Source organism: Rhodamnia argentea, chromosome 1 (assembly GCF_020921035.1).
Source record: "Rhodamnia argentea isolate NSW1041297 chromosome 1, ASM2092103v1, whole genome shotgun sequence".
Lineage (NCBI taxonomy): Eukaryota > Viridiplantae > Streptophyta > Magnoliopsida > Myrtales > Myrtaceae > Rhodamnia > Rhodamnia argentea.
The window spans coordinates 30,041,365-30,068,285 of record NC_063150.1 but is presented as its reverse complement, the minus strand read 5'-3'; the positions used below and the strand labels follow the sequence as shown (position 1 = coordinate 30,068,285).

Sequence of the window (26,921 nt, the reverse complement as noted above, 5' to 3'; positions counted from 1 at the left end):
ATTTCCTGCTAGAACATTAGTGGTTTTAATTTACTTTATGAGTAAAAGGTAAGTCATAGCAGATAGATCTAGTGGCCTGTATGGTTTATAAGCGGGATAATGACACAAATAACCTTTTAATTTTGATTTATTGTGTAATGTGATTATTAAACTTTTATTTGGCCAATATGATTTATGAATTTTAGCCCAATGTATAATATGGTTTCTGAATTTTTAATTTGATCAATATGATTTCTAAACTTTTAGAACATGTTCAATTTAGTCCATAAACTATAGAAAGATACTCAATGTAGTCATTCTATTAATCAAGTTCAAAGACAATATTGGACATTTTTTATAGTTCAAGAGCTTAGTAGAACATGTTTCTAAAGTTCGGAGACTATATTGAAAAAATTAAAAGTTCATAGATTACATTGCACACAGGGCAAAAGTTCATGGGCTATATTTGTCAAATAAAAAGTTCGGAGATCACATTGCTTATTGGATCAAAATTTATAGACTATCGGTGTCATTTTTCTTTTATAAGCTAATACTACAAAAGGGAAGGTTTTTAATTTTTATTTTTGGGTATGCTTGTGAAACTAGTTTAAGTGCCTTTCATGATTTTATCCACCACGTAAAGATTGTCAGCATTTTCTCAAAATCTTTTACTTTGAAGTTGTTCCCAAGGGTATCAGGATAGATTAGAACATTCATTTTTAAAGTAATGTTAGTAAAGTCAATACTAATGTCCCTCGTAGTATTATGAGACCATCAACTTCCTATTGAGCTCTACAAACTCTTGCGATTTCGACACTTAAAACTACTGTCATGCCTAAACCGACAAATTCCCAACATCGATAACTCTTAGGATGATAGCATTGTTTCCCATTAACACTTGCTTTCCTAACTGCTTGCATTATAACTTCCTTGTACCGGTACGAATTGCATTCAATTGCCAATTTTTAGTTGTACCCTACACATGTTAAAATTCAAATAAAAGATTGAGGAGCGGCTCTTAATTCTCCACGACTGTTACCACACGTTCATATAAATGCATAGCCTTAGGTCAACATGGCCTTTTTTACTTTTCCTGACGTTCCCATTTCCCCCTTTTTCCTCTGCGGAATTTGGCATGATTGAGTTGGAGTTTGAAAAAAATTTCTGACTTCGATACTCCACTTTATTCTGTCTATTTGAGTAGAGTGGTCCTCCGGAGCTTGAAGTAGTCTTTTGACCCCCCTAGTTTGGGCGCCGGTTGACACACATTTTTTTTTCTCCCTTAGTTTTGTTTTAATTTGAATTAGTTAATGCTGGCTGGAAGCTATGGAGGAAGGCAGCTTTTTGCCAAACTTGGGGTGACCTGTCTTTTTCTCGTCGTTTAACTATTTATGGAAGGTACATTCTAGGGCATTAGCTAGTTCTGGTACTGGCAGTGGACCATTTCTTTAACTGTTATGCCTGTGAACATGTCGCAAAAAAAAAAAGTAATAATAATAATACTTAGTCTAGAGATGAGCATGGAGATTCGAGCTCATTAATGACGATGGGTTTCACTTGATTTTCACCTCTCTATATATATGTATGTCAAAAACATATATGGGTTTTCATCCTAATACCGAAGAGTTGCTGCCTCACTTTACAAAGATTGTACATTTACTGTAGGTTTGCCCTTTCTTTTTCCCATGATTACCCCCACCCTTTTTTCACACACATCAGAAATCACACAAACTCTAACCACAGGAACCAAACGGTAGTCCCCTAACACGGTGGCCACGGACCGCCACCTGCCACCGCGACCCCCAGGGCCCTTGGCCCGCCACCACTGACGTCTCGCAGAGGAACCCGGCCGTAATAGAGAGCTCGTCCCTTTTCCATACCCTGACTCTTTTTTCTTTTTCTGGCTAACGAGGCATGCCGCTGCCTAAATGGCCTTGATCCAAGTCGGCCCAACGTTGTGACCTCGTGAAGAATTGAGCCATTATGATATGATCCGACTGCTTCAATCAATTTTCAAATCGCATTTGGATCCCCTATTTTGCTATCTCTAAACACATCAAAGGGGTTTGTACGACAATATGACAAATTGAGGTTGTTTTGGAGGCATTTGTTTTTTACCATTGAGTTTGAGTTTTCTTGTGCCATTGAGAATTCGATTTTTCAGTAGATATCGATTATCCGAAACTTTTCAAAACGGGTACAAACATCTAGAATTTTTTAAGATTCTCAAAACTTGAAACATATTTTTCCAATTTTGATCTACGTAAGCTAAGCAAAAAAAAAAAATACTATTGATTTTACACAAAAAAAAGGGGTCTGGACCAAGTTCCTTAAAAGGGCTTGGTTCTTGTCATTTGAACTCAACGATTCTCCATATGGATATTTTATCTTTGCTTTCTTTTCCCCTCGCCAATACATTATTTTCCTTGATATTTCAATAAGTTATCTATCTACGTCGAATAAATGTATTCCATTTGCCGAAAAAAAGAGTGATTATACATATAATCCTAGCCTAAAGTACTTGGTGGGGCCCCGAAAACGTCTATGGAGAACATAGGCCGTAAAGTATTGGGCCAGAAAGTTTGAGCCATTGGGAGAGGAATAGAACGTCCCAAGCCTCAAACCAAAAGATCAGGTTAAAACAAGAAACGTTTCATCTAAGAAGGACCAGCGAAATGTTCCTTGAAAGCAAACATTGATGCCATCTGAATTATTGCAAACAAAGTTGTTATCACATGAAACACTCGGAATCATTCTTGTTTATGTTTTATCATGACCCTGATGTGCAATCCAACTCCGAGACTTCCAATCGGAGTTCGGTGCATTTCGCCTTTCTTGACAGTTCTATCATCTGTTTATGTTGCTTGTAGGTGATGATTGAAAATTTCATTAGCTTATATCACTTAAAATTTTAAGATTCGATGAAACCAGATGGTGGTTGTTTTTCGGATGTTGGTGTCGGAGACCGAAAGACAAGTGCCTATATAATTCGTGATTAGGAGATGGAGAAAATTCGCCAAGGAAGGAAAACAAAGGAAATCAAAGAATCAAACAAAATATACAAGTATTTGCTATGAAATTATATTAAAGCAAACCTACATAGCTTATTTCGTTGGTCAAATTTAGTTAACAAATGAACTCGCTTTTTTTTTTTAAGACGACAGTAAAATTAATTAAAGCAAAAAAGTAAAAGATAAAACGTATAAAAGTAAACTAGTAACATAAAAATAAAAATAAAACTTATTCTACAATAAAGATAAACTTGAACTTGCATCTATATAAAAAAATAGATTCTTGTTTTTAGTATATAGGCACAGAAAATACTACAAGTGTCAACATCCTCGAGATTATAAGTGACAATAGTAATATGCTAACACAGATAAAAATAGCATGTAGAAATGCTAACATATACCAGGAAAACACATGCACTTAGCATATCATAATTGAAATTGATTACATGATAGTTTTTGTGGGTGACTGTCATGCTAACAGTCTATTTTGGGTAACAAAAAATAAATAATAACCGTTATACTAGCGAAGTTCTGTCATAATTGCGAGAAACATGACACACATGACCAACCCGCACACGCATAAGGAAAAACGCCATCCAAAGAGACCCTTATTTAGTGTGAACAATGAGAAAGAGATTTTCGATTAGGACAGTTTACAATATGTTATGCACATGTGCACGACGAAAATTGTCGCGTATTTTTTATTACAAAAATGTCGAACTTTTACATTTAGAGAAATTGGTTCGATAGATTGGGAGGTTTGAAAGTACACGGCTGGAACAATCCTGTTATAAGAACTCGTTTTATGGATGCCAAGGTGGGACAACACAACATTCTTGACAAAATTTTCAAGTTTTATTTTTTTCACTCATAATTCACATGATTTAATATGATTATACATGCGATAATTCCGTCAAAGCAGTCCGTTTCACTTTGACATTTTCAATATTTTCAAGGTTTTTGCATTAAATAAAAGTCAAATTGCAAGAGCCGCAAAATTAAAAAGATCGAAATACATGGAAGTAAAAATCACTGTAATCGCTGCGATCAAGTCAACTTGTTATCACACGCATTTAAAAAAAACAAAGTCAACCTGTTAGATTTGGCAACCCTAGATACTCAGGTTGGGCACGCACCAACCAATCAATAAATAGGATGTCCCCTTTGCAAGATATAGGATTTCTAATTATAAGATAAGCTCACATCTTCATATTTGCAACGGGAAGATCATCTACTTTGAGAAGCGCCCTTACTAGTTCATAAGTGTCAAATGGGTGGGTCGGATCGGGTTTGGGTTGGGTCGAATATGATCCGATCCATATTGATCAATATTTATGCAATGAAAATTCAATGACCCATCTATACCCGAATCATACTCGATCCAACTCATATTGACACCTTCCACCCTTCTCCTCCCCTCCCCGCTCGCCCGCCCGCCGCCCGTCGCCCGCCCGTCGCCGCCGCCGCCACTTGCCCACCTGCCCATTAATACTTGCAGTATTCCCCTTCTCAATGTGTTTGATGTTTGGCTCGTGTTAATATGCATAAATCGGTCGATCTATTTGGGTACTGTAAGCATTCGTATTTTCTTCAATTTGATATTTCCCTTTAATTCGCGATCTTGATATGAACAAAATAGAGTTAAAATGGTACATTGTGATCCAAGTTGTCGCGACCTTCTAAAAAAATAAACGAGTTAAATTCCAGGCTAATGGATTATCGGGTTAATTAATTAACTAACCTAACTCGGACTCTCCCAAATCCATACCAAATCACAACTTAAGGTTCAAAAAATTAACATGCAATGTGATTTGAATTTGGAGTCGCCACTAATCATTTTCGGTAGGTTGATTAGAAACCTAAATAAAATAGCGGGAGAAAACTATCTTATTTCCGCGAACCGGAGATTTTGAATTCGGGGATTTGGTTATGTCAGATTACTCTAACGCCCTTTCGGTACCATTTTCATGAAAAATATTTGATTTGGCAATTTTGATGGATTTTACTTGAAATTCAAAGATGCAATTTTTTTGGTTTTTTCTTCTTTTTTATGGGGATGTAAAACATTGAACTTTGTACGATATACACCATGGGTGATTTAGAAAGAAAGAAAACGCAGCCAATCACGAGTATTTATAAAAATAAATTAACATGTAATAATGCTAAAATTTGGAACACGTGGCATGTCTAAAATAAAAAAACAAATGTTCAAACCAAACGATTACATTTTTGTAGATCGAGATGGAAATGATTACCTTCTATTACACAAAATCTTACTCACATACACGTTATAGTTCCTTTCAAGATCTCGGAGCTGGAAGAACGCGGCTGTCGTCGAAAATGGCAAGCAATGGCGTTGTTGGGTGGCGAGAGGCGAAATATGTGTCGGGACTCGTCGAAGATGATGCTCGACTAAAACTCTTTTCTTCACTCTCGAATTTTCTCTTCTGATTTTTCTCAAGAACTCTCTTTTTCCTCTCTAAAAATTCTTCTCAAAAACTCTCTCAAAACTCTCTCAATTCTCTTCCACTCCCCCCCCAAACTCTCTCAATTCTCCTCCTCTTTTATAGGCAAAGTTCTCCATCCTTCATTCTTCATCTTCACTTCTTCACCTTCCATTTTCATCTTCTCTTCTTCATCTTCATTTCTTCACCTTCCATTTTCATCTTCCCTTCTTCATATTCATCTTCTCTTCTTCATCTTCCCTTCACCATCTTCCTTTCATTATCTTCTCTTCTTTATCTTCTCTTCATCACCTTCCCTTCATCATCTTCCCTTCTTCATCTTCTCTTGGTATTTGCAATGCGGTCCCTGAAGTTTCAAGTATTTGCAATACGGTCCCTGAAGTTTTAAGTATTTACAATACAGTCCCTGAAGTTTCAAATCTTCTCGGTGTATTTTTCCATCCCGTGCCTAGTCTAGACGCATGCTAAATTAAGTGTTCTGCTTGCCCAATTATATGCCAATGCAATGTACGCTAAAAATAAATATGTGAGATGATTTTTTATAATTTTTATGCAAAAAATAGATTAGTCAAAATTTAGGCGTCAACACAAGTATATTTGTATTTTCGTCTATTTTACAGAAAAAGAACTTTATTGTAAAATATTTTCAAAGGACAAGTCATTTTCTTGTTTTTTTCTGTTGTATTTTGCAAAAAATAATGAAGTCAAAATCTCAAGTATAACTCTAGGTCTGGAATTCAGGTTTTGCCAATCCCGTGCCCGGACTCATTCTCGGGGTGACCCGAGCCAGAGAGATGGGCTCCCAGGTCCGGTCTTCGGGGACCTGGGCTAGGGCGATGGGGACTTGCCCAAGACCAGCCTCAAGGGTTCTAGACCGGCCGCTGAGGTCTCGAACCTTGCTTCTTATGTCAGCAGCTTCGCCCTGGAGGCCTTGGTCCCAGTCAACCGGGACCTGGGCCCGACCTGCGTTTCTTTGTGACCTAATATGTCACGGTCACTTGTACAATGGGAAGCGTTGCCCACCGAAGTGTCGGTGGCTCTGAGGAACCCAAGTAATCTGATCAGCACTTGGGTCTGATTTGGGTTCAGGAACGTCAACTTTTGTATCCAGCTTTAGCGCATTTGTGGGATTCCCAAACTTCGAAAGATGAGAGAGCGAAATAAAGAAAAAAATAAGAGCGTCGCCCGAACATACCTACGAGAATGGGCAGGTGGTAGTGGGTGCGCAGCGGCGGGGAGGGAGGAGGTGATGGGTGGTGGCGAGCGAGCAGTGGCATTGGCGGCGGGAGGCTTGGAAAGCTATAGCCCATGGGTAAAAAATGGGTCGAAAATGAGTTGAGCTAAAACTCATTAAAATCTATATTCGAATAAGCTTTATAACTTTAAACTCACATTTGACTCATTTTTTAAATTTAGTGAACTTATATATGACTTAAGTATGTAAAAGTGAGTTAAAATACTTAATTTCAATATATATAAAGGAAGCTACTGTAATTGAAGTAAATACATGAGGGAGCTGTGAGGCTTAGTGAAGAATTAAGATTTAGGGAAGAAAATTTATTCCTTTTTTTCAATACATGATTGCATTGCAAATACATTGTATATAAATGACTCTTAAGAGATAAGATACAAAAGGTAACACAATAACAAATATTCCCTAAATATTCTCTTTCCTCAACAGTTTAGATATAAAATGTAACAGAATAACAAATATTTCCCAAATATTTGCGAAGTGTTCCTTCCCTTAACATCCCCCCACAAGCTAATGGTGAGGGCGAATCATTAGCTTGGACTGCAATTAAAGAAACCAGCAGGCAGGCAGGCAAGAAGATATCGGCAGTTTGTTCATCGGTAGAAATGTAGCAGACAATCAATTGTTTCCGATTAATGCGTTCCTGAATGAAATGGCAATCAATTTCCACATGTTTGGTTTGAGCATGAACCACAGGATTTGCAGGGTAAGTAGATGGCGGATAAGTTATCACACCAAAGAGTGGACGACTCGGGTGGTTGCGCATGAGGATCCCAAAGAAGATATTCAAGCTACATTAACTCTGTTTTTGTATCCGCAAGGCATTTGTATTCTGCTTTGGTGCTGGAATGAGCCACGGTTTGTTGCTTGCGAAATGACCAAGAGATGAGATTTGGTCCATGATAAGCACAGAACCCACCAACAGAGCGACGGTCCGTCCTATCGCCCGCCCAACTGGCATCAGAGAATGCATGGAGCTCCGTGGTTGCTGCTCAAGTAAAAAGAAGACCATGCGAGACCGTACCAGCCAAGTAACACATAAGGCGTCTCACGGCCTGCCAATCGGCCATAGTGGGGGCCGTGAAGATATTAACAAATCGAATTCACCTCGTATGCAATATTGAGCCGCGTAAGAGTGAGATATTGAAGTGCTCCCACAATGCTTCGAAACTGAATGGATCTGCAAGTGGCTCATGAGAAGCAACCATGTCTGGTTCCACGGAATTATAGGAGTGGGTTTGGCAGATTGCATATTAGCATTTTTCAGTATTTTCCTCATAAATTGACCTTGGTGAAGATGTGACACATTGTTGGTATGAAGCACTTCAATCCTAAAAAATAATGAATGCCCTCTAAATTCTTGATAGCAAATTCGAACTGAAGGGAATGCATGAGGTCATGTAATGGAGCATTCGGGGAACCGGTTAAAATAATGTCGTCAACGTACACCAATAAGTAAATGGTGAAATCAGCCGTGTGTTTGACAAACAAGGTGGTGTTGGCCTTGGATATGACAAATTCCAAGTCGCACAAATAGAAACCCAAGTGGGTGTACCAAGCGCGAGGTGTTTTGTCTAAGACCATATAACGAGCGTCAAAGACGACAAACATAGTCGGGCTTACTCGCATCAACGAAACTTTGCAGTTGAGTCATATAAACTTCCTCCTCTAGTAATCTGTGTAGGAACACATTAGAGACATCCAATTATCGAATGGACCAATGTTGAGAATATGCCAAAGACAAGATGATGCATATGGTAACGTGCTTGGCCACTAGGCTAAACGTCTCGGTATAATCATACCCTCTTATTGATGAAAACCCTTGGCGACCAATCTTGCTTTATATTATTCAATAGTTCCGTCGGAGCGGAGTTTAATCTTATACACCAATTTACATTCGATAGGTCGAGCATGAGTGGGAAGAGGAACAAGATTCCATGTGCCATTCTCCATTAGTGCTTTGTATTCGGGCTGCATTGCGAGCTACAATTTCTCATCCTTTGCAGCCTTGGAAAAACAAGAGGGTTCTTCAGGAATACTGGACTGAACCGCAAGAGCCGAGGCGTGATTTCTTTTAAAAGTTCGACGAGCTATGGTCCCACCTCGAAGACAAGTCATCATAGGATGTGAACATGAAAATAGTTCCACACGTGTTGGTGCTGAGGCATTTTGAGAGGAGTTTAGCGTGGCATCAATAAGATAGATGGCCTCATCAAAAGTGGCATCCATAACAACATATAAACGCTTATTCTTGGGGAAATAGCAACGATATCCTTTCTATCCTGGAGGATAGTCCACAAATGCAAACCTTGGATCTTGGTGCAAGCTTATGGGGAGAGTAAGGGCAAAGAAATGGATATACTGCACCCAAACGCACACAAGTGTGTAATATCGAGTTTAGTGTGAAATAAAGCCTCCCAAGGTGAAATATTATCAACGACTGGTGTTGGCGTGCGATTAATTGAGTAAACCGCAGTTTCAAAAGCAAACTCTCAAAACATTGGTGGAATAAAACCTTGATGAAAAAGAGTCAATCCAATTTTGACTATACGTCAATGTTTCCGTTCCGCAGTCTGGCCTGTTTTGATAAGGTGCATAAGGACAACAAACCCATTGGTAAATGCCATGCTCTCTAATGTACTAGGCAAATTCGATGGATGTGACAAATTCAGGTGCTCCGTGGCACTGTATAGTCTTAATTTTGCAGTTAAGTTGATTTTCAACGAGTTCGTGAAAAGCTATAAAAATGGAACAAAATTGACTGCGAGATGAGAATGAATAGCACAAAGTAAAACTTGAGAAATCATCAATAAAATATACATAGTATTTATTGCCATCGAATGAAATAACAGGAGAGGGACATCAAATATCAAAATGCATTAATTCCAAAAGATGTTTTGACCTAGACAAAGTAGGATAATGACTATGGCGGTAATTTTTATTCATAGCACACGCCTTACAAACTAAAGACAAATAACGACTAAAACTAATGTTGCATGAATTGAGAAGATGCACAAGCCGGTCGGTGGTGGCATGTCCCAAGCGGTTATGCCACAAAGTGAGAGAACCAACTAATGCAGAATGTATGAAAAAGTGGCAGGACGGAAAGGTAACGCGGTAAAGCCCATTGTCAAGCACTCCGCGGAGGATTTCTTGACCATTTTTAATAGATGGGGCAGTAAATGAGTTAGAATTGAATTGCAAAACATAATGGTTATCAAGTGCAAACTGAGACAAGAAAAATAAGTTTTTAGTAATTCGAGGTACGAATAAAATTTGACGAAGTATAAAGGACAGATAAGAGAGTACGAATGTAGCTGTGGGTGATTAGTAAGGAGACACCGTCACCCACAACAAGCTGAGTTTAACTTGAATATAGAATGACACTTGTAAGTCCTGCATAATTGTTCATAATGTGATGTGTAGCACCTGAATTAATAAACCACGCGGAAGATGTGAGAGTAGAGAGCGGACTTGATGGCGGCAAATACTGTGGCAGTGAGTCCGGACACATCAAGTGGGCTTGTGCGGGTTGGACTGATCCAACAAAGCGGTAACATGTATTAGCCCTTTGGCTTTGCTAGCCACAAACCTGACAAAATGGGCCTCCTCCATTGCAGCGTCTCCCGCGATTTCCAGTTCCTTAACGTGAGACATGGCCATGGGATATTCCAGAAAAATTTCCAGATTGATTAAAATATGTATGGAAGTTGTTGGACCCGTGACGGGTCTGCAGAGAAGGAGGTGGTCTTTAGCTGGTCTGAAAAGCCGCCGGTGGGGGATGATTATTTGTTACCGAAGCTAGCTCTAGCCTTCCCTCGTGATTAAGAATTAAGGCATGAGTTGGTCCTTTGTCAAAGACTTGGTTTGAGTTAAAAAGGAAATTGCGGTGTCAAGAACTTGAAATTCAGCACCCAAATCACGAAACAATTGAGTATGATATTCATTAATAGATAAAGGTTTGCCAATAGTAGCTAACTGCAGTGAGGCTGGTGGCTTCTTGTAGGAATTTCGTGATGGGTCGGTGGCCTTTTCAGAGTGATTGAAGCTAGAGCCGTAAAGCGGGCGTGCGAGCAGTTGATTGAGAGGCATACGAGTCCGTAAGACACTTCCAAACACTTGCCGTGTGTGACTCGTCAATTGGGCAACTATTGGAGCGGTCGACGAATTGAGGGTCCAAGCCAAGGTAATGGACTCATGAATTTTCCAGTTTTCAAATGCTGGATTGGTCTCCTCCGACTGAAGTTCGGTGCCATCCAGAATGGACAGCAACCAGGCAGTTTGTAAATAAGGCGAGATCTGCGTTTTCCAGATTAGAAAGTTCATCCCAGAGTTATCTTCTCGCCAATACTTGGTGGTGACATGAGGGTGGGGTTGCTTGAGGTGGTTGATGATGGCATCGGTGCAGAAGGTGATGTTTCTTCAGACATGGATCGATGATGCTTTTGCCCAAGATGCTCTGATACCAACTTGAAAAAAAAAATACTTAATTTCAATATATGTAGAGGAAGCTACTGCAATTACAGTAGATATATGATGGAGGTGTGAGGCTCAGAGAAGAATTACGATTTAGGGAAGAAAATTTTATTCCACTTTTTCAGTACATGATTATGTTGCAAACACAACGTATATAAAGGACTCTAAGAGATAAGATACAAAAGGTAACAGAATAACAAATATTCCCTCAATATTTTCTTCCCTTTACACTTAAGATATAAAAGGTAACAGAATAACAAATATTCCCTAAATATTTGCTAAGTATTTTCTTCCCTTAACAACACCAAACAGCTAAGAACAAATTTTCACTTCTGTCTCTCCATGATCTTAATGTGCAAGCCTTCGCCGAGGCCCAGAATCGGATTCCGACGAATTTCGCCTTTCTTGATTCTGTTGTTCATCCCATTCGATCATATTTTATAACAAAAAGCAACATGAATCGACTATCATCATATCGAAATAAATTACCGTTCTGTTCCATTCCACTTCAATTTTCGTTATTCTCCGAAACAATCCGGGCAAGATGTTTCCCAACCTTAAGGATTCATGGATCACCAATTTTTTGAACAGCAACGGTTCAACAAGACTGTATTGTTTACAGATAGCTCCAAAGAACTTTGACTCATTGAGCTCGGGAGCATACTTGAAGAGTAAAAGGCATCGAGAAGGCCAAATATGAGTTGGATCATGAAATCCTCTATTAAGAATTTCTCTTTATTCATCTCTTGCATGACATGGGAAAGGAAGTCATCGTGAAGTCTCCATCTCCCGCGGGGAAGAAAGGCGATCTTTTACAGTTCTTCGAATGATCGACAGCGCCTTCCTTCGATCCTGCAGTAGCAGTTTGTAGATCAAAGATTTGTACCTAGATTTTGTACCATAAAAATTGACTCAACCCGGAAACTGACTAGTTTTACCTTGAGGCATTTGCGATATATCGTACCCCGTTATGTTCAAAGGAATGGACAAGAGGCCTCGGACAAATGAAAAGAACAAATTGCCCAATTTGTTCGATGATCAGGCAGGATCATGACTGAACAGTAGCTTTGCGCTAAATTCGATCCCATCTATCAAGAACATCGAAAAACAAAATGTTACGTTCGACATATTACCTTGCTTGGAGGAAAGGAAAGATCGTTCAAAAGCCTTTTGTTCCATGGCTTCGGTGTTTACGGTTCCTGTAGCATAATTCACGTCAATGGAGTCTCTGCCTAACCAGCTCTGTATAGTTGCTTCCCGACGCTTCTTCCATCAAAGGAAGCAACCTCTCCTTGACAGCCTTCGCGCCGAAATGCTTCAAAACCGTGCCTCGGATGTACTTGTGAACGTTGGCGACGACGGGGCCGGCCTCGCTTTCTTGTGCGAAGAGCGTCGCAAATGTGTCTAGAGCCCACAACTCGAACAGCTTGCCGTGTTGCTGAGGGACGAAATGGCAGAATCTCGGATCGGCCGATACTATTATCGCCCGACCGGCCACACTTGTTCGAAACGTCGTCCCATACCTGCACCCAAAGAACCAATGAAGAGGGGCGCAACTAGTTAAGCAAACTTTGCAATTTCCAATGTGTCGATTCTTCTCGTGTGATGCACGATCCATGCTTTAAAAATTGAATCATTCCAAAAATTAAATATACTTAAAAAGCCCATCGCGGGCACTCGTTGACATGACACTTATGTCACTAAAGTAAATTGCACATAGTCCCCATTGGAACAATGGCAAAATGCTGCACTTGACACTCTAGGGGCCTAAAAACTCTTAAAAAATTATTTAATGGGCAACGTTATTTTCACTCAATAAATGACTAAATCCTTTGGCAAAAAAAAAAAAAAAAACTAGATCCATCCCTTTATACTAAAAAGACAAAACTACTCTTTAATTTTTCAATTACAATATCAAGTTATGGCCACACTCCTCCTTTTCTCTATTTTTTTCATTTTCTATTTAGGATAATAACCATAATTAAACATTTCAGATGTTTTGCTTTTTAGCGAATTAAAGAAAAATGCACTTTCAGATATTCCTGTAATGTTTTATGCGCTCAATGTAAAATTATCTCGTTAGTAGTAAGAAAAAAAACATTCTTTAATATAGTATAAAACCAAAAAGTATCTTCTTCATCGTACTGCTCTATGTTTTGTCCCTCTTATCATAAGAGCTCGCTTTGTTGGTGAACTTTTTGTTGATTTCATTAATTTAAATATATGTCAAGTCTCTTTATTTACTCTATAAAAAAAAATTTCTTACTATATTAGCGAGATACTTTTTATCAAAGCATCCGAGGTGTTACAGGAATATCAAGGAAAACACTAAACTTATTATGCACGACGAGATATATTTTTTTTGGGAATAAATAGTTCATAGGGGATATTCGTGTTTGTTAATCTAAAATGACATTTTCAAAAAAAAAAAAAATCTTACTTTATGCAGTGTCATGATTCCATTAAATTTCATCCACTTAATAATATATCCACAAATTTGATCAACAACATAGAAGAGAACTAGATTTTTTGAAAATTTCTCTCTATGACAAAACAAATTCTTATGGAAGTAAAATAAACAAAAATATATCCTTTAATATATAAGATAAATCTTTAATAAATAAAAAACTGAACATATGAAATTCTCAATTAGGGTAGGTAGATCCTACATAGCTATTAGAAAATTAATAAAAAGAACATAAATAAATTTGGAACCACCATTTAAATTGTAAAGTAATAATAGAAGGCAATTTTGTCTTTTTTTTACGAAAATTGAGTGGATTCAGTCATATAGGAGGTGGAAATAGCGCCGCCCTTGATTTATCCATTAACTTTTATTTATTAAGCAGCTTACACCCCACAATGCAAAATGCAACTCAAGAGTCAACAACCTTGTGGTTTATGCCTTCCAAATCTACAGAAATTGAGAAAAAATAATGATATGTGATTACACAAAATCAGAATTTTGCATGTGAAGATGACGTTGGTATTATCAAGTACCTTTGAATTCTATTCTTGAGGAAAGGAACGAGGTCCAAAGAGTCGCCAGGGACCATCAACTGAAGGGTCTCACCAATGAGAGGAAGCCCTAAAGAACTACCTTTGAATTCTATTCTTGAGGAAAGGAACGAGGTCCAAAGAGTCGCGAGGGACCATCAACTGAAGGGTCTCACCAATGAGAGGAAGGCCTTAAGAACTAGGAGGAAGAATCCCATTGCATTTAGGGTTCCTCCATCTGTAAACCCAGTGGCTGAGCCAGGCGATGATCAATGCCAACGCCCATGTTCCAATGACCGACATCGTTGATCTTTTTCTTAGAAAACAAGGTTTTGGTAAGTATTTGGAGGTTGACTTGCTGGAGATTTGCTCTCTCTCTCTCTCTCTCTCTCTCTCTCTCTCTCTCTCTCTCTCTCTCTCTCTCTCTCTCTCTCTCTCTCTCTCTCTCTCTCTCTCTCTCTCTCTCTCTCTCTCTCTCTCTCAATTTGAGGAACTCTACTCTCGTGGGTTCTATATGGAGATCTAATGCGCAATGGATGCTCGAGTTGAGGGGTTTATATAGGCCCAAAATGATCATCATGATATATTATCGAAAAAGTCTTAAACATATTGTACAGTTGTCAATTTAGTTTCTAAACTTTTTAATTTGGTTAATTTAGTCGTAAACCTTTTGACAATTTTTCAACGTAGTTCTTTCGGCTAGCGTTAGTTGAAAATAGCTGACATGAATGCTAGTCGTCTTGCATGGCACGGTCGGTCTTGATGTGAATAATTTTTACATTTTTTCTTTATTTTGTGCTATATATTCTTTTATTCTTTTATTGTGGCTAGCGACCTCATCGGTCCTCACCAGCCACAAGTCGCCAACCACAATGAAAAAGAGAAACCAAAATAGATAAAATTTTATTTCTAAAATTGCAAAAATTATCTACTTCAGACATCTACGACGGTGATTTTTGGCCAAAATAAGCAAGAATGACTACATTGGCAAATCATCGAAAGGTCGAGGAATCAGTTGACCAAATTGAAAAGTTGAGGACTAGATGGACATACATGCAATAAATTTATGACTTTTTTGGTAATTTCTTCGATGATTATGTACTCACCAATCGACTAGATTATAATCACCTATTGCAAAAAGTGTGGCGATTATACACGGCCGGTTCGGTGGAATCGGAACCGGCCGTGTATACTTCCGGTTCCGCTTCGGAACCGGCGGTTCATTCCGATTCCTTTTTTAATATTAATTTTTAAAATAATAAATAATAAAATAAACATAATAAATTATAGATTATAAAATACAATTAAATTGTACATTGTAATAAAATATGGGGAAAAAAAGAGAGAGAGGAGAAATGGGCTTGAACTTAATGAATTATCATTAAGCGTCTATATATCTTCTTGGGGATAAAAGAATCAAAACCCATGTAGTTCTTTTACCTTTGAGAACCCCAACTTACCTCATCATCAATCGTCGCTACCCGTTGTGGTACCCGTGGCGGTGGTATCTCCAACATTATCGCTAAAAAATTCGTGTTCACGATCTAACTCTTGGTGTCGATATTTCGCCCTCGTCCAATCGCCGACACAAGCTCGAGCTTCCACAGAGTCCGGGCTTAATCTTGAACGGCGAGAGTCCAAAATTAATCCTCCAGCACTAAATGCTTGTTCAACTGCAACCGTTGAAAAAAGGGTTGCTAATATCTGATGAGCGATGATGGCGAGAACTGGATAATCGATTTGGTGACTTTTCCACCACTTCGAGATTTCGAAATCTGTACTATGTTCCGCATCACGAAACTCAAATTGAGTGGTTAAATATTTTTCTAATTTAGAAATACTACATGTTGCCCCTTTTTGTTTTTTTTTTCCTTTACTCTTAAGCATATTATACCCTCTACTAAGTGAACTACCACCTTCGCTACGTGAGGCAGTAGATTGTAAAGATCCGGAATCACTTAAACCATATCTACTACAAAATTCTCCATATAATGCTACTATAGATTCTTTAACATCTCCTAGTATATTTGAAATATCTATTGAATCTTCCAAATGTAAACAATCATGATAATACACATTCAAATAATCTTGTAAACCGTCTAATTTAATACGTGGATAAAAAACAATACCAACTAAATATACAAGAGGAATTTGCAAATAATAATGCAACCATTTTTCTCGTATTACTAAAATAGTTCGACCTAATTCGGTATCATTTTCATATTCACTAAAAACACTACCAATATTAACACACTCTATTAAAAATAAATGCGTAGTAGGATAATAAATACCAGATAAAGTCTTAGTAGCATCATTAAAAATTTTCAAAAAATCTAAAATTTTCTTGCAAACGTCCCAATGTTGAGGAAGTAAAGTAATTTTGGAAATATTTTGTGAAATAAACATACATAATAAAACTTTATATTCAAAAGTTTGCCGAAGCAACTCGTACATAGAATTCCAACGAGTCGGAATATCTTTTGGAAATCTTCTTGCCCTTCTCCCATTTTGTTTACAAAATTTTTCCCATGATTTCATACAATGGGGACGACTCCATAAAAATTTAATTGCACTCTTTATTGGGGCGAGAGAAGTGTCAAGAGTTCGTAAACCATCTTATACACATAAATTTAAAACATGACAAGCACATCTAATGTGAAAAAATTGTCCGCCAAAAGTGGGTTTGCAAATATTTTCTAATTCGAGAATAGAAGCGGTATTTGCGGCGGTATTATCAAAATTAATTGAAAATACTTTATTTATTAAATTATATTCTTCTAAAACTTGCCTAATTATTCTATAAATATTATGAGCCGAATGTCTTTCATCAAAAACTCGGAATGCAATAAGTCTTTTTTGAATCGTCCAATCGTCACCTATCCAATGACACGTGACACTCATATAAGAATGAATTTGCCAAGGATCACTCCAAATATCGCTACCTATATGCACACGTCCATTGAATTCCGCAAAAAATTTTGCTAAATATTTTTTTCCTTTTTTATAAAGATGAAAAACTTCGCGTTTAAGAGTATTTTTTGGAATAGTTGGTGCTTGCGGAACCAACGCAGTATTTATCAAATATTTCATATTAAAATTTTCACCAGTATTAAACGGAGCATGATCGAGGGCAATATATTCAGCTAATGTTTGTTTGTAAAGTGCATCGGTAAAACGAAATAAAGGATGAGGATTAGAAGTGGCGTACCCGGAAATTTGTTGTTGCGTATTGTCGATCCCCGCTTGCGTTGGATGTTTTTTCGTCAAATGCCGACGGAATGTTCCGTAGCCGTCTCCTTTCGTAAATTTATATGTTTGCGAACAATATTTACATTTTATATTATACTTACCTTTGCCTTCATCACGTACATTGTCGAAGTGTAGCCACAAGTCGGATGTATTATCTCGGCCCTTCCGTTACGGCTCATTTGCCGTTGACGTTTCTTCGACACCAGTGGGAGGATGAAGACTTTCTTGTGTTGGGATATGCTTGACGTTCGGAATCGGGACATCGCCGATATTATCGTCGTCGTCTTCCCAACATGAATACTCACGAGGATCATATTCGGGATTGGGATACTCGGAATCTCCCATAGTCATCTTACCCTTGTCGGCATTTCTGCTTTCACTTGCCATTTTTGAGAGAATTGATCGGAAATCCGATTGAGAGAATTGAGTCGGGATTGAGAGAATTGAGAGAATTTGAGCGATTTGAGAGGATTTCAAAGAGAATTCGAGAGATTGTTCAGAGAATTTGTGACAAAAATGGAAGAGGGAGCATATGTATTTATAGGCAAGAATTATTTTTAATTCTTTTATTTTTATTTTCCCAACGGCCCAAAGGAGGGAGGGAGGGAGGGAGGGAGAGGGGGCAGTGGCGGGGCCCGGGGGCAGAGAGCCCAACGGCTCTTTGCCCCACCGGCCTCCTTTTTTTTTTTTTTTTTCGTTTCACGGTTACGAGCTGGCCCGAACCGGCGGTTCCGGGCCACTTCCCACGGTTCCGACACTGTGGGTCCGGTCAACGGGCCGGTTCCGGGCCCACGGGCCCAAATGGCACTCTCTAGTGGCGATGGTCTTGGTATTCACAAAAACACCATGTTGCTTATTTCTAGTTGGGGGAAGAATATCGGGTCTTATGTAATTCAAAATTAAGTATTTGTCCCAATAAATTTTTAATTTGTTCCATATGGTTGTTTAGCTTTAGTCCAATGTACAATAGCATCCATAAACTTTTAATTTATTTAATGAGGTCCCTGAACTTTTCGTACATGTTTAATATAATCTCTAGACTATATGAAAATGTTCAATATAGTCATTTGATTAATTCAAGTTCGGGGATAATATTGAACATTCTCATATAATCCATAGATTAGATTGAATATGTACAAAAAATTCAGGGACCACATTGAACAAATTAAAAGTTTATGAGCGATATTGCACATTGTGACAAAGTTCGGTGACCATTTATGTGCCTATCCATTTTTCATAGCGACCTATGTCTTGAAGGTTTAGAGGACCTTTTATTTAACATGTACCGTTTGGTGCTTACCTAGTGTGTATATGAATTGAATTTGAGTTGTGTGGCCAAAGTACACTATGCATGTGAATAATTAGGCTCGATCTACTGGAATGTGTGTTTGACAAAAAAAAAACTGTAATGTGTATTTCTGACAACAAAAGAAAAAACTAGAATGTGTATTATCCATATTGCTCATAACAGATTTGACCTAGATAGGATAATATGAAGCTTTAGGCAAAAATTCATGTGGAGAGAGAGAGAGAGAGTCTTGCGTCCATCACTCGTTTGTACATATGTATGGGGAGTGGAATTGCATATCCTAACAATGCCTACAAGAAACAAAATTGCTTACTTATAGATGATACATAGCAACAGTTGAGTAAATATATATTACGAAATCGAACGAAATACAAAAAAACAAAATTCCTTGAACCGGGTCTTGCGAAGAAGCACCTGCATGGAGATCGGGTGATTGTATAAGGCCACTTGTGAAATTATTTTAGTTGGTATTCGCATTTGATGTAAAAATCCAACTCTAAAATGGCATTTAAATGAATGGCATCGCCTAAACATTATGCCAGGCATATGTGCCATTTTGTACGAAAAGAAATGTTTTGCGAAGCTTTTGTCTTTACTTTGTTTATAATGACAGGAGCTTTGTCTGTCAAAGCGCATCACATTAGCATTAATAGATTGTGGCTGTGAAAATAAAAGTTGCAAAAGATATGGTTGTGCAATATCTTGTAAGCTTTTCACCAAAGTCAACCCTATAGGTCGGCTCCACAGGGGGAATAAAAAGAAAAGTCAAAGGGTATCGAACTCTCTTTAACTGATAAAGCAATAGTAAATAAGATAGGTGTCCCCGGACTAGATTTTAGGTGCTCGTATAGGGGCATGCAATTGGAGATTGGATTTATTCTAGATACACAGCTTGTGTGATTCTCTTATTACATAATTCACTTCTATCACCATTTCTTGTGATGGCAAGTCAATCTTTTAAGTCATAGCTATTCATGTCGATGGCGGTAGATGTGGGTTGCGTAATGAATAAGTGGTACGGATCGTGTACCGAGACGAAAAACTTTGGAGATTTGCTAAGTGGGGAAAAAGCCTACTCCGTAATGTCAAATAAAAGGGTGACGAGACTATGAAGTTGGAAAAAATTAAGTGGTATAACGAAAATTATAATTATGTGTTTTTCGAATCCTCATCACATCGAATAACTTGCGCACACATGTTTAGCCCTCGCGATACCCTATGACAATGGTTGGGTTTGGTTTGCTGCTTGCCAGAAACTCAAAATTTTCCTTCTCTAGAAAAGGGGCTAGAGAGAGAAGCACGTCCGCCATCAACACATCTCCTTTTGAAAGTTTCCTTCAATTTCCCAGGGGTAAGTGTGTTTTTCTCTTTCTTAGTCGTTAAAGTCATGAGCACAAACTTCTACAAAATTCATTGCTTTATCCTTTTTAAAATACCGTCAAACAGCTAAAAGTTCAATATAACCTCTATTTAATCCGAAACTCGACTTGAGTGAAACCGAACCAATCCAATATTGCCAGGTCGAGACGGAACAAACGTGCCTCCGAACGTCTTACCGATCCATTGACATGTCTCTATTCTTACGTATGTGTCGACATTTTTCGACCGGCGATACGTATCTCATTTACATGCTTCGACGGTTGAAAATTAGTTTCAGACGCCAAGTGAAGCAGCGTGAAAGTAGAGGAAGAGGACTAGCTTCTATCTATCTTTTAATCTTGGTTAGTCCAGAGTGTTAGGATGGACGAGCTCCATAGTTTGAGAAAAGCCCGCAACCTGTGACACCATAAATGAGCCCACCAGTAACATCCATCAGGCCCAAACACTTCCGGGGGATTTGATTCGACTTTCTCAAAACCTATTAGAGCCCAAAGCCTCTCGGAGAAAAAATGCAGGGTGTTTAGGAACCATTCTCAAGGGGCTTTAGGATGAAAATTGGCCTTGGAAATGTTTGTCCCTACCAGCATTTAGCTTTCAACGTTTGGCCTAATGCCGAGCTATGATTTTTTCTTCCAAACCTACCATCACTTATTTTTTCAAATTTCAATTTTGCCCCTCATTTTTTTTATTGTATTGTTTTTTCAAAAAAAAAAAAAAATCCGAACCCTAAGTTACAACCACCGGCTCACCGGATCTGCGTCCTTCGGCCGAGGCCGCCCGGGTCGCGTGACTCTAGGGGCGGCTGTCGGGTGTCACATGAACCCATGTGACGGCCGCCGTGGTCGCGTCACCCCAGGGCAGCCCACGCCGGGGTTGCATGACCCTTGCCTAGGGTCGCATGGCCCTTGTTGAGATTCGCTCAACCCGTGGCAACCGTAATCCTTGGGTTTTGATTTTTTTTTCTTTATTTTTATTTTTATTTAAATAAATACGGTAGAAAGCCCCCTTTTAAATTTGTTTTGCAAAACTCTAGTTAGCCCAAAGTTATTTTTCAAAGGATTTTTTTACCAAATGCCATTTGTATTTCCCCAAAGCCCTTTAAGTTAAAGGTATTTGCATTTTCCCAAAATTCATTTTCATAGTTGAACCAAACCCACCCTTAGTGTCTTGATTAACTTTTTCATTTGGCACACATCTATTGAGGCTAATGCCATAAAAAAAAATCTCAAATCAGTGCATTCATATCACATTTTCCTCAAATCAACTTTCCCACTACAGAAAATTTCAAATTGGTACATCCGTTCCAAGTTTACTCTAAATTATTTCTTTGCGGCACAAAAAATACACTCACGAAAAATCTACTGAAATCCTAGAGTGAAATTGTGGTAAACCGACACGAGCATAGCGGTTTAAGATTTTTTTGTAACGCGAAAGTGAGTTGGGAGTTTGTATCAATTTGCGATTTTTCTATATAAAAATTGATTTTGGAAAATGTAAACAAGAATTAAGAGGAACTCTTATTGTCACATTTGTGCTCGTTCGAGCTTTTTATTCTACAAGGCGATGGTGTTGGGACGCTGAACTTATGCGCATATCGCTGGTAGGTAAAGTCGTAACGGCAGATAAAGATCTCGACGGATTCTCATTACTGAAGGCAAATTCGGTAATCGAGTGCGGATTCATAAATTTGTTCTTTGAGCTTGTTACTCCTATCGTCGTTGTAATGATTGATCTTGTTATTTGAATTTTTTTTAATTATATAGAATCTATCTTATTATTTAGAAATTATTTTATTTTGAAGTTGTATAGAATTTATCTGGTTTGCACTTGCTCTGCATTGTTTCTCACTTAATTTTTTTAGCGGAGATTAATGAAAGTAATTGAGTAAAAAAAAAAAAAAACAGACGATCAGAATCTCCAGCGACATTCGAGAAGAGAGAGAAATCGAGAAGCTCCTCTCCCCTTCTCCTCCATTGTCGCTCTCCAGTCGAGAACAGGAAACGAAGAAACCCTAGAAATCTCCAATTTCGTTCATTGATTCCCTCAATCCCTTCCATGTCGACGTTACCTTCGTCCTCTTCAACCTCTGCCTCTTCCCAGTTCACCTACCAGACCGGATCTTCCTACTTCCCTCTTCCCTTCCACCTCCAGCAGCCCACCACGCAGTACGCCGCCGCAGCTCCCCCGCCGCCGCCTCCCGTGGCCGCCGCCGCCGCGACGGCCTATGCCGGCCCTGTCTACCCCGCTCCCCCGCCGGCGCCGATCGCCGGCGTCTATGCTCTCCCTCAGTTTCAGCAGGTAAGTTTATCCGTCATTTGTTGTTGCTAGAGCTCAAGGGCCGGTTTAATCGAAGGATTCTGGTAGTCTTGTTTGTTTGGTATGAGCTATAGAGAGAGAGTCTTTTGTAAATGTGTTTTTTAGCTGGTAGAGAGTGGATGGAAAGTTTTTGTGATAGAGAGGCGTAATTGTAGTTTCTTCTGCGGGGAAAGTTTTGATGTTGTTGAAAATTGATTGAAGGATTTTTAAGCAATTTCTTTATGTTGATGGTGGATACCAAATAACAAAATGCAGGGCGCCTTTGTCGATGTTCAATCCTTTTCTAAAGTTTTCGTTTTAATTGCATAGGCGCAGCAATTGTTTCAAAAGGATGCACAGATTATTACACCCGAAGCAATTGAGAGTGTAAAAGCTGCCCTTGCTAGCAGCGACATCGAACACAAAGCGGAAGCCAAGAAGAAAGCAATTCCTCGTAAAGCTGCTGGGCAGTCGTGGGAGGATCCAACACTTGCGGAGTGGCCTGAAAGTGTGAATTGTTCCCTTTATCTTGACTTATATTGGCATTTGTCTTGTACGTGTCGGAGTGGCTTAGCATGATCTATTCAAAAGTTTGCATTGTGTGCAAGTCTTTTTCTATTGCAAACTTGATAGAGAATTTGAACATTCAGAAGTTCTTGAGTAGAGTTTAAGCTTCTTTTGGCTTGAATTGTTTTAGCGTTTACTGTTTAGGTGTAGGAGCTGTATCCTTTACTTCTCCTCTGAAAAACTGGAAATAGTTGATTGGTTCTTCGTACTTTGAGATTGGCTGGTTATGCATTTTGAGTTCAATCTAGTTTAAGTAATTTCGGTTTCTAAAGATCACAGCTGGAGAATTTTGTTTGCTGCTGCTTTCTGTGACCTGGCCTCTTGAAAATATTCTGAACCTGGCAAAGTTCGTGTTTACCCCCATTGAATTAGCTGCTGGTAACATGAGGTTTGAATTGCATGCTTGATTATATATGTTTGCAGGCTATGCAGTAACAGTGAATCCCTTTACACAGTCAATGGAAAAGCGCATGAATTATTTTATAGCATTGAAGTTCCTGGTTTATGCCATCCACTGGAAGTAGTCTGCCTACAAATTGTTCTGGATTTGTTGTTCTCTGCATTTTTTCAAGCATAGGAGTAGATGAATGCTTGTAGCTTCAATTTGTTTGGTGTTGTTATTCTCTTTTAGTCGGATACTGGACGTACAATTTCCTTCTTCGTCATTTGTAGACATACTAACATCTTTTCATTTTCTTGGTACTTGCAGATGATTATCGATTATTTTGTGGTGATCTTGGTAATGAGGTGAATGATGATGTACTTTCAAAAGCCTTTTCGCGATTTCCTTCCTTTAACATGGCCAAGGTATGTCCTGAAAGACTGATATTTTCAGTTCCCTACGAATTGCTTTTGTTGTTTATGACCTGTTGAGTGAAGATGTTGCATTTTTTGCTTCAGATTTTTGTTTGAAGAAGTCAGAGCAATTCTGTTGTTTTATCTGTTTTAAGGTAGGTTATGCTTTTTGTTGTGTTGCTCAACTATACATCCCTATTAGTGCATGCTAGGTAGAAGTTCATCGGGTGTCTCCATTAGGGTCGTCTTTTACTAGTGTGAATAGGTTGATAATCGTGACACTTGGCAAAATTGGTGCATCTCATTATCCTGATTACTTTAGAGGGTTAGTTATTGCGCACATGAAAACTTGCTAAGGCAATATGAATGAAAATTTTAACTCGTTATTAGTTGTGCCTGTGTTGCAACAAAAGCTTGGTGTGGCTCATTAAATATGCAAACTCATTTCGCACCTAGGAGCTTTAGCTGTGCTGTAGTGAGACGCCTGTTTTGAATGCATCGTACTAATGATGCTTGAGAGTATAGGCTACTCATAGAGTGCTCTGTCATGATGGGTTCCAAACACAAGATTTAGATGGTGTTTGTAGAACATGTTGCAATAGATTTTATTTAAATGTGCAAGTTCTTCCACATTTTCCTGTATTTGGCTAATGTATCTTCCATTAGTTTGTTCTTTGGGTGAAATCCTGAAAAGCGTAGCGATTTTGCAAATTAATGGAACGAAAAAAAGTGGGGTACCCTTACCAAAAAAAAAAAAAAAAGGGTACTATTTGTGCAACTCCTCTGAGTGCCTCATTTGGATAATTGACTCCTTCATATTTAATTGGAGATTTTATTCCTCTGCCAATACACGCGTCCAAGAGGACTAAGTTTCTGGCTGCCTTTCCTTTGTCTGCGTATATTCAAGGTAGAAATGCGGATGTTGCAAAGTAAATAACTGAACGCCCTTCACATGGTTGATTTTTTTTTTTGTTTTGGTAGTTTCTTTGCTGTGTTGGTGGGTAATTTGTCCTTTTCTGTAGCTATAAGCTTATTGGAACTCGTTTCTATGCTTTTGGACTGTTCAAGTTTTTGCTTTTATGTTGAGTGAATCATATGTTTACAATGCAATGCCTATTTGCTAAATCCTCCAGTGGAGACAACTTTTAAATGCTTATGCACAATCTGTTAAATTTAGGTTGTCAGAGACAAGCGGACAGGTAAAACCAAGGGCTATGGATTTGTTAGCTTTGCCAATACAACTGACCTTGCTGCTGCACTCAAGGAGATGAATGGTATGTGTATCTTTTTCAATGGCTATTGGATCTATACATATTGGAGTGTTTAAGCAATTGAAATGCCATGGTCTAGTTCTTGTAGCACTATTGAAAGTAGTAGTTTTTGATTTTGTTAGCATTTGAATGTTCATATCTGGAGGCCTCTCATGGGCAACAGTTTTGGAGGCAATAAATTGTTTCCCTTGTAAGACACCTAGCGTAGAGGAGGGATTGTGCTTTCATGATTGCAGCTCTAAGGATCTCTTTTCTGAATGAGGCTTAGATGATTTTATCTCATAAACTATAAACTCTTTCATTACTCGATTTGTGATTTCATTTAGATTTGCGATCTTGTTGTTTTTGGGCCTATAATGAAAATCCATTAGCTTCTTCTAAAACATTTTGGGTTTCTATATGACAAGAATTACTAATCTGCTGTATGGTCGATTCTGTTGTGTGGACACCGCAGTACTTAATTTTTTATGTTAAAGTACGAGCTCTGTGCCTTGAGTATAATATGGAAAATGCTACAATTAGTAAGACTTGGTTTATAAAATTGGCTTACTATATGACTGTCAAATCATAATGGCCAAATCACAGTTTGACACATCAATTAGTAAACAAATATTGTAAATCAATCGTGGTGAGTGTAGGATTTTCCGTATAATATTATGAGATGGGAAATTGTTTATCTCTGTCAGGCTTGGATCAGAATGAGCCAATTGGATTCAACCTTCAGTCTGTCGTGAACCTAATAATTTAACTAGGCGTAATTCCATGATTTACTTTGACATGGACATGCGTGGGTAAATGACTGAATTATTTTAATTATGTACTATTTCAGGTAAGTATGTGGGGAATCGTCCGATTAAGCTCCGAAAAAGCAACTGGAAGGAGAGAACTGATTATGAGGCTTTAGGACGACATAAGGTATCCAAGATTCATAACTCGGTCCCTCTCTCTCCTTTCCCTGATCTCACCTCCGCCGCTAACTTCTCCCTTGTTATTCTGGCAGAATCATAGTCAGAAGAAGCCAAAGCTTTCAAAGAAGGGGATATTTCACAAATAGCTCTGGAACATGACTTCTACTCATTTTTATATAATCTTAAGATTTCGATGTTTTTCTCACTGTGTATTAAATCTAGTGATCCTTGGGCACATTTAACTCGAATCAAATCATGTGGTTACCCGATTTATATCATCTCATTAGCTTTAGTGTTCTTAGACTATTTGCATGAACACCATTTCATACTGTCAATGTCCATAATTTATCTCAGAATGCCGGGCGTGCATAGTGTTTTCTGGGGACTATTCCCAACTGACCTTGCAGAATGTAGCATGAATTTTTGTTTTTCGTGATGGCTTTTTTGTTTGACACTAGTTTGCTAGTCCAGATAGTTCTGTTCTTCATTTCTTGCATCTCACTTCTTTTCGTTGAACTCCAATGCTGTATGTAGATTATTGTCCTATGGCACATCGGTGTAGAAACCTGTTCCCTATGCCCACATTAGGAACGACTTTTCAGAATTGCTATTATACTGTCTTAGTAGCGGCTCAGGACTAAGAAGGGGTAGAATTCTCAAGGGACTGAGGCAGGAAAACGTTCCCTAAAATGTCAGACGACCTTTCAATATCTCTAAATTTCCTTTAGACGGGCAGCATGTAGTTGCATCAGGACTTAAAGCTATCCTTACCGAAACTATGTACGGGCGGAACTTGGAAGCGTCCGTAAGTTTCTCTTTGGCAGAACCGCGACAGGATTGGAGCTGTCTCTGATAAAGCACCGCAAATACCACTAGCTTAGTGTCACGTTAGCCCAGTTTTTTAGTAGCGGCATATCTTACGCTCGTGTGCACAGGCACACGCAGAGCGAGAGTGCGAGAGAGAGGT

The 26,921-nt window shown here is 38.6% G+C and overlaps 1 protein-coding gene across 2 annotated transcripts; it reads left to right on the top strand.

Annotated features, from left to right (window-relative positions):
- Positions 1–22,038: 22,038 nt before the first annotated feature.
- On the top strand, positions 22,039–26,342 carry LOC115726006 (RNA-binding protein 42). Of its 2 annotated transcripts, none has more exons than XR_004013488.2 (6): positions 22,039–22,416; positions 22,744–22,921; positions 23,690–23,787; positions 23,881–23,930; positions 24,953–25,049; positions 25,876–25,920. XR_004013488.2 is itself a non-coding variant. In XM_030655707.2 (6 exons), exons 1-6 carry the CDS (start codon positions 22,174–22,176, stop codon positions 26,098–26,100), a joined length of 756 nt encoding a protein of 251 aa, XP_030511567.1. In that variant the 5' UTR covers positions 22,044–22,173; the 3' UTR covers positions 26,101–26,342. The 2 variants fall into 2 exon arrangements, 1 of the variants encoding a protein (XP_030511567.1); XM_030655707.2 differs by lacking the exon at positions 23,881–23,930 and adding an exon at positions 26,047–26,342 and having other exon boundaries at positions 22,044–22,416; positions 25,876–25,961.
- The last annotated feature ends 579 nt before the right edge of the window (positions 26,343–26,921 follow it).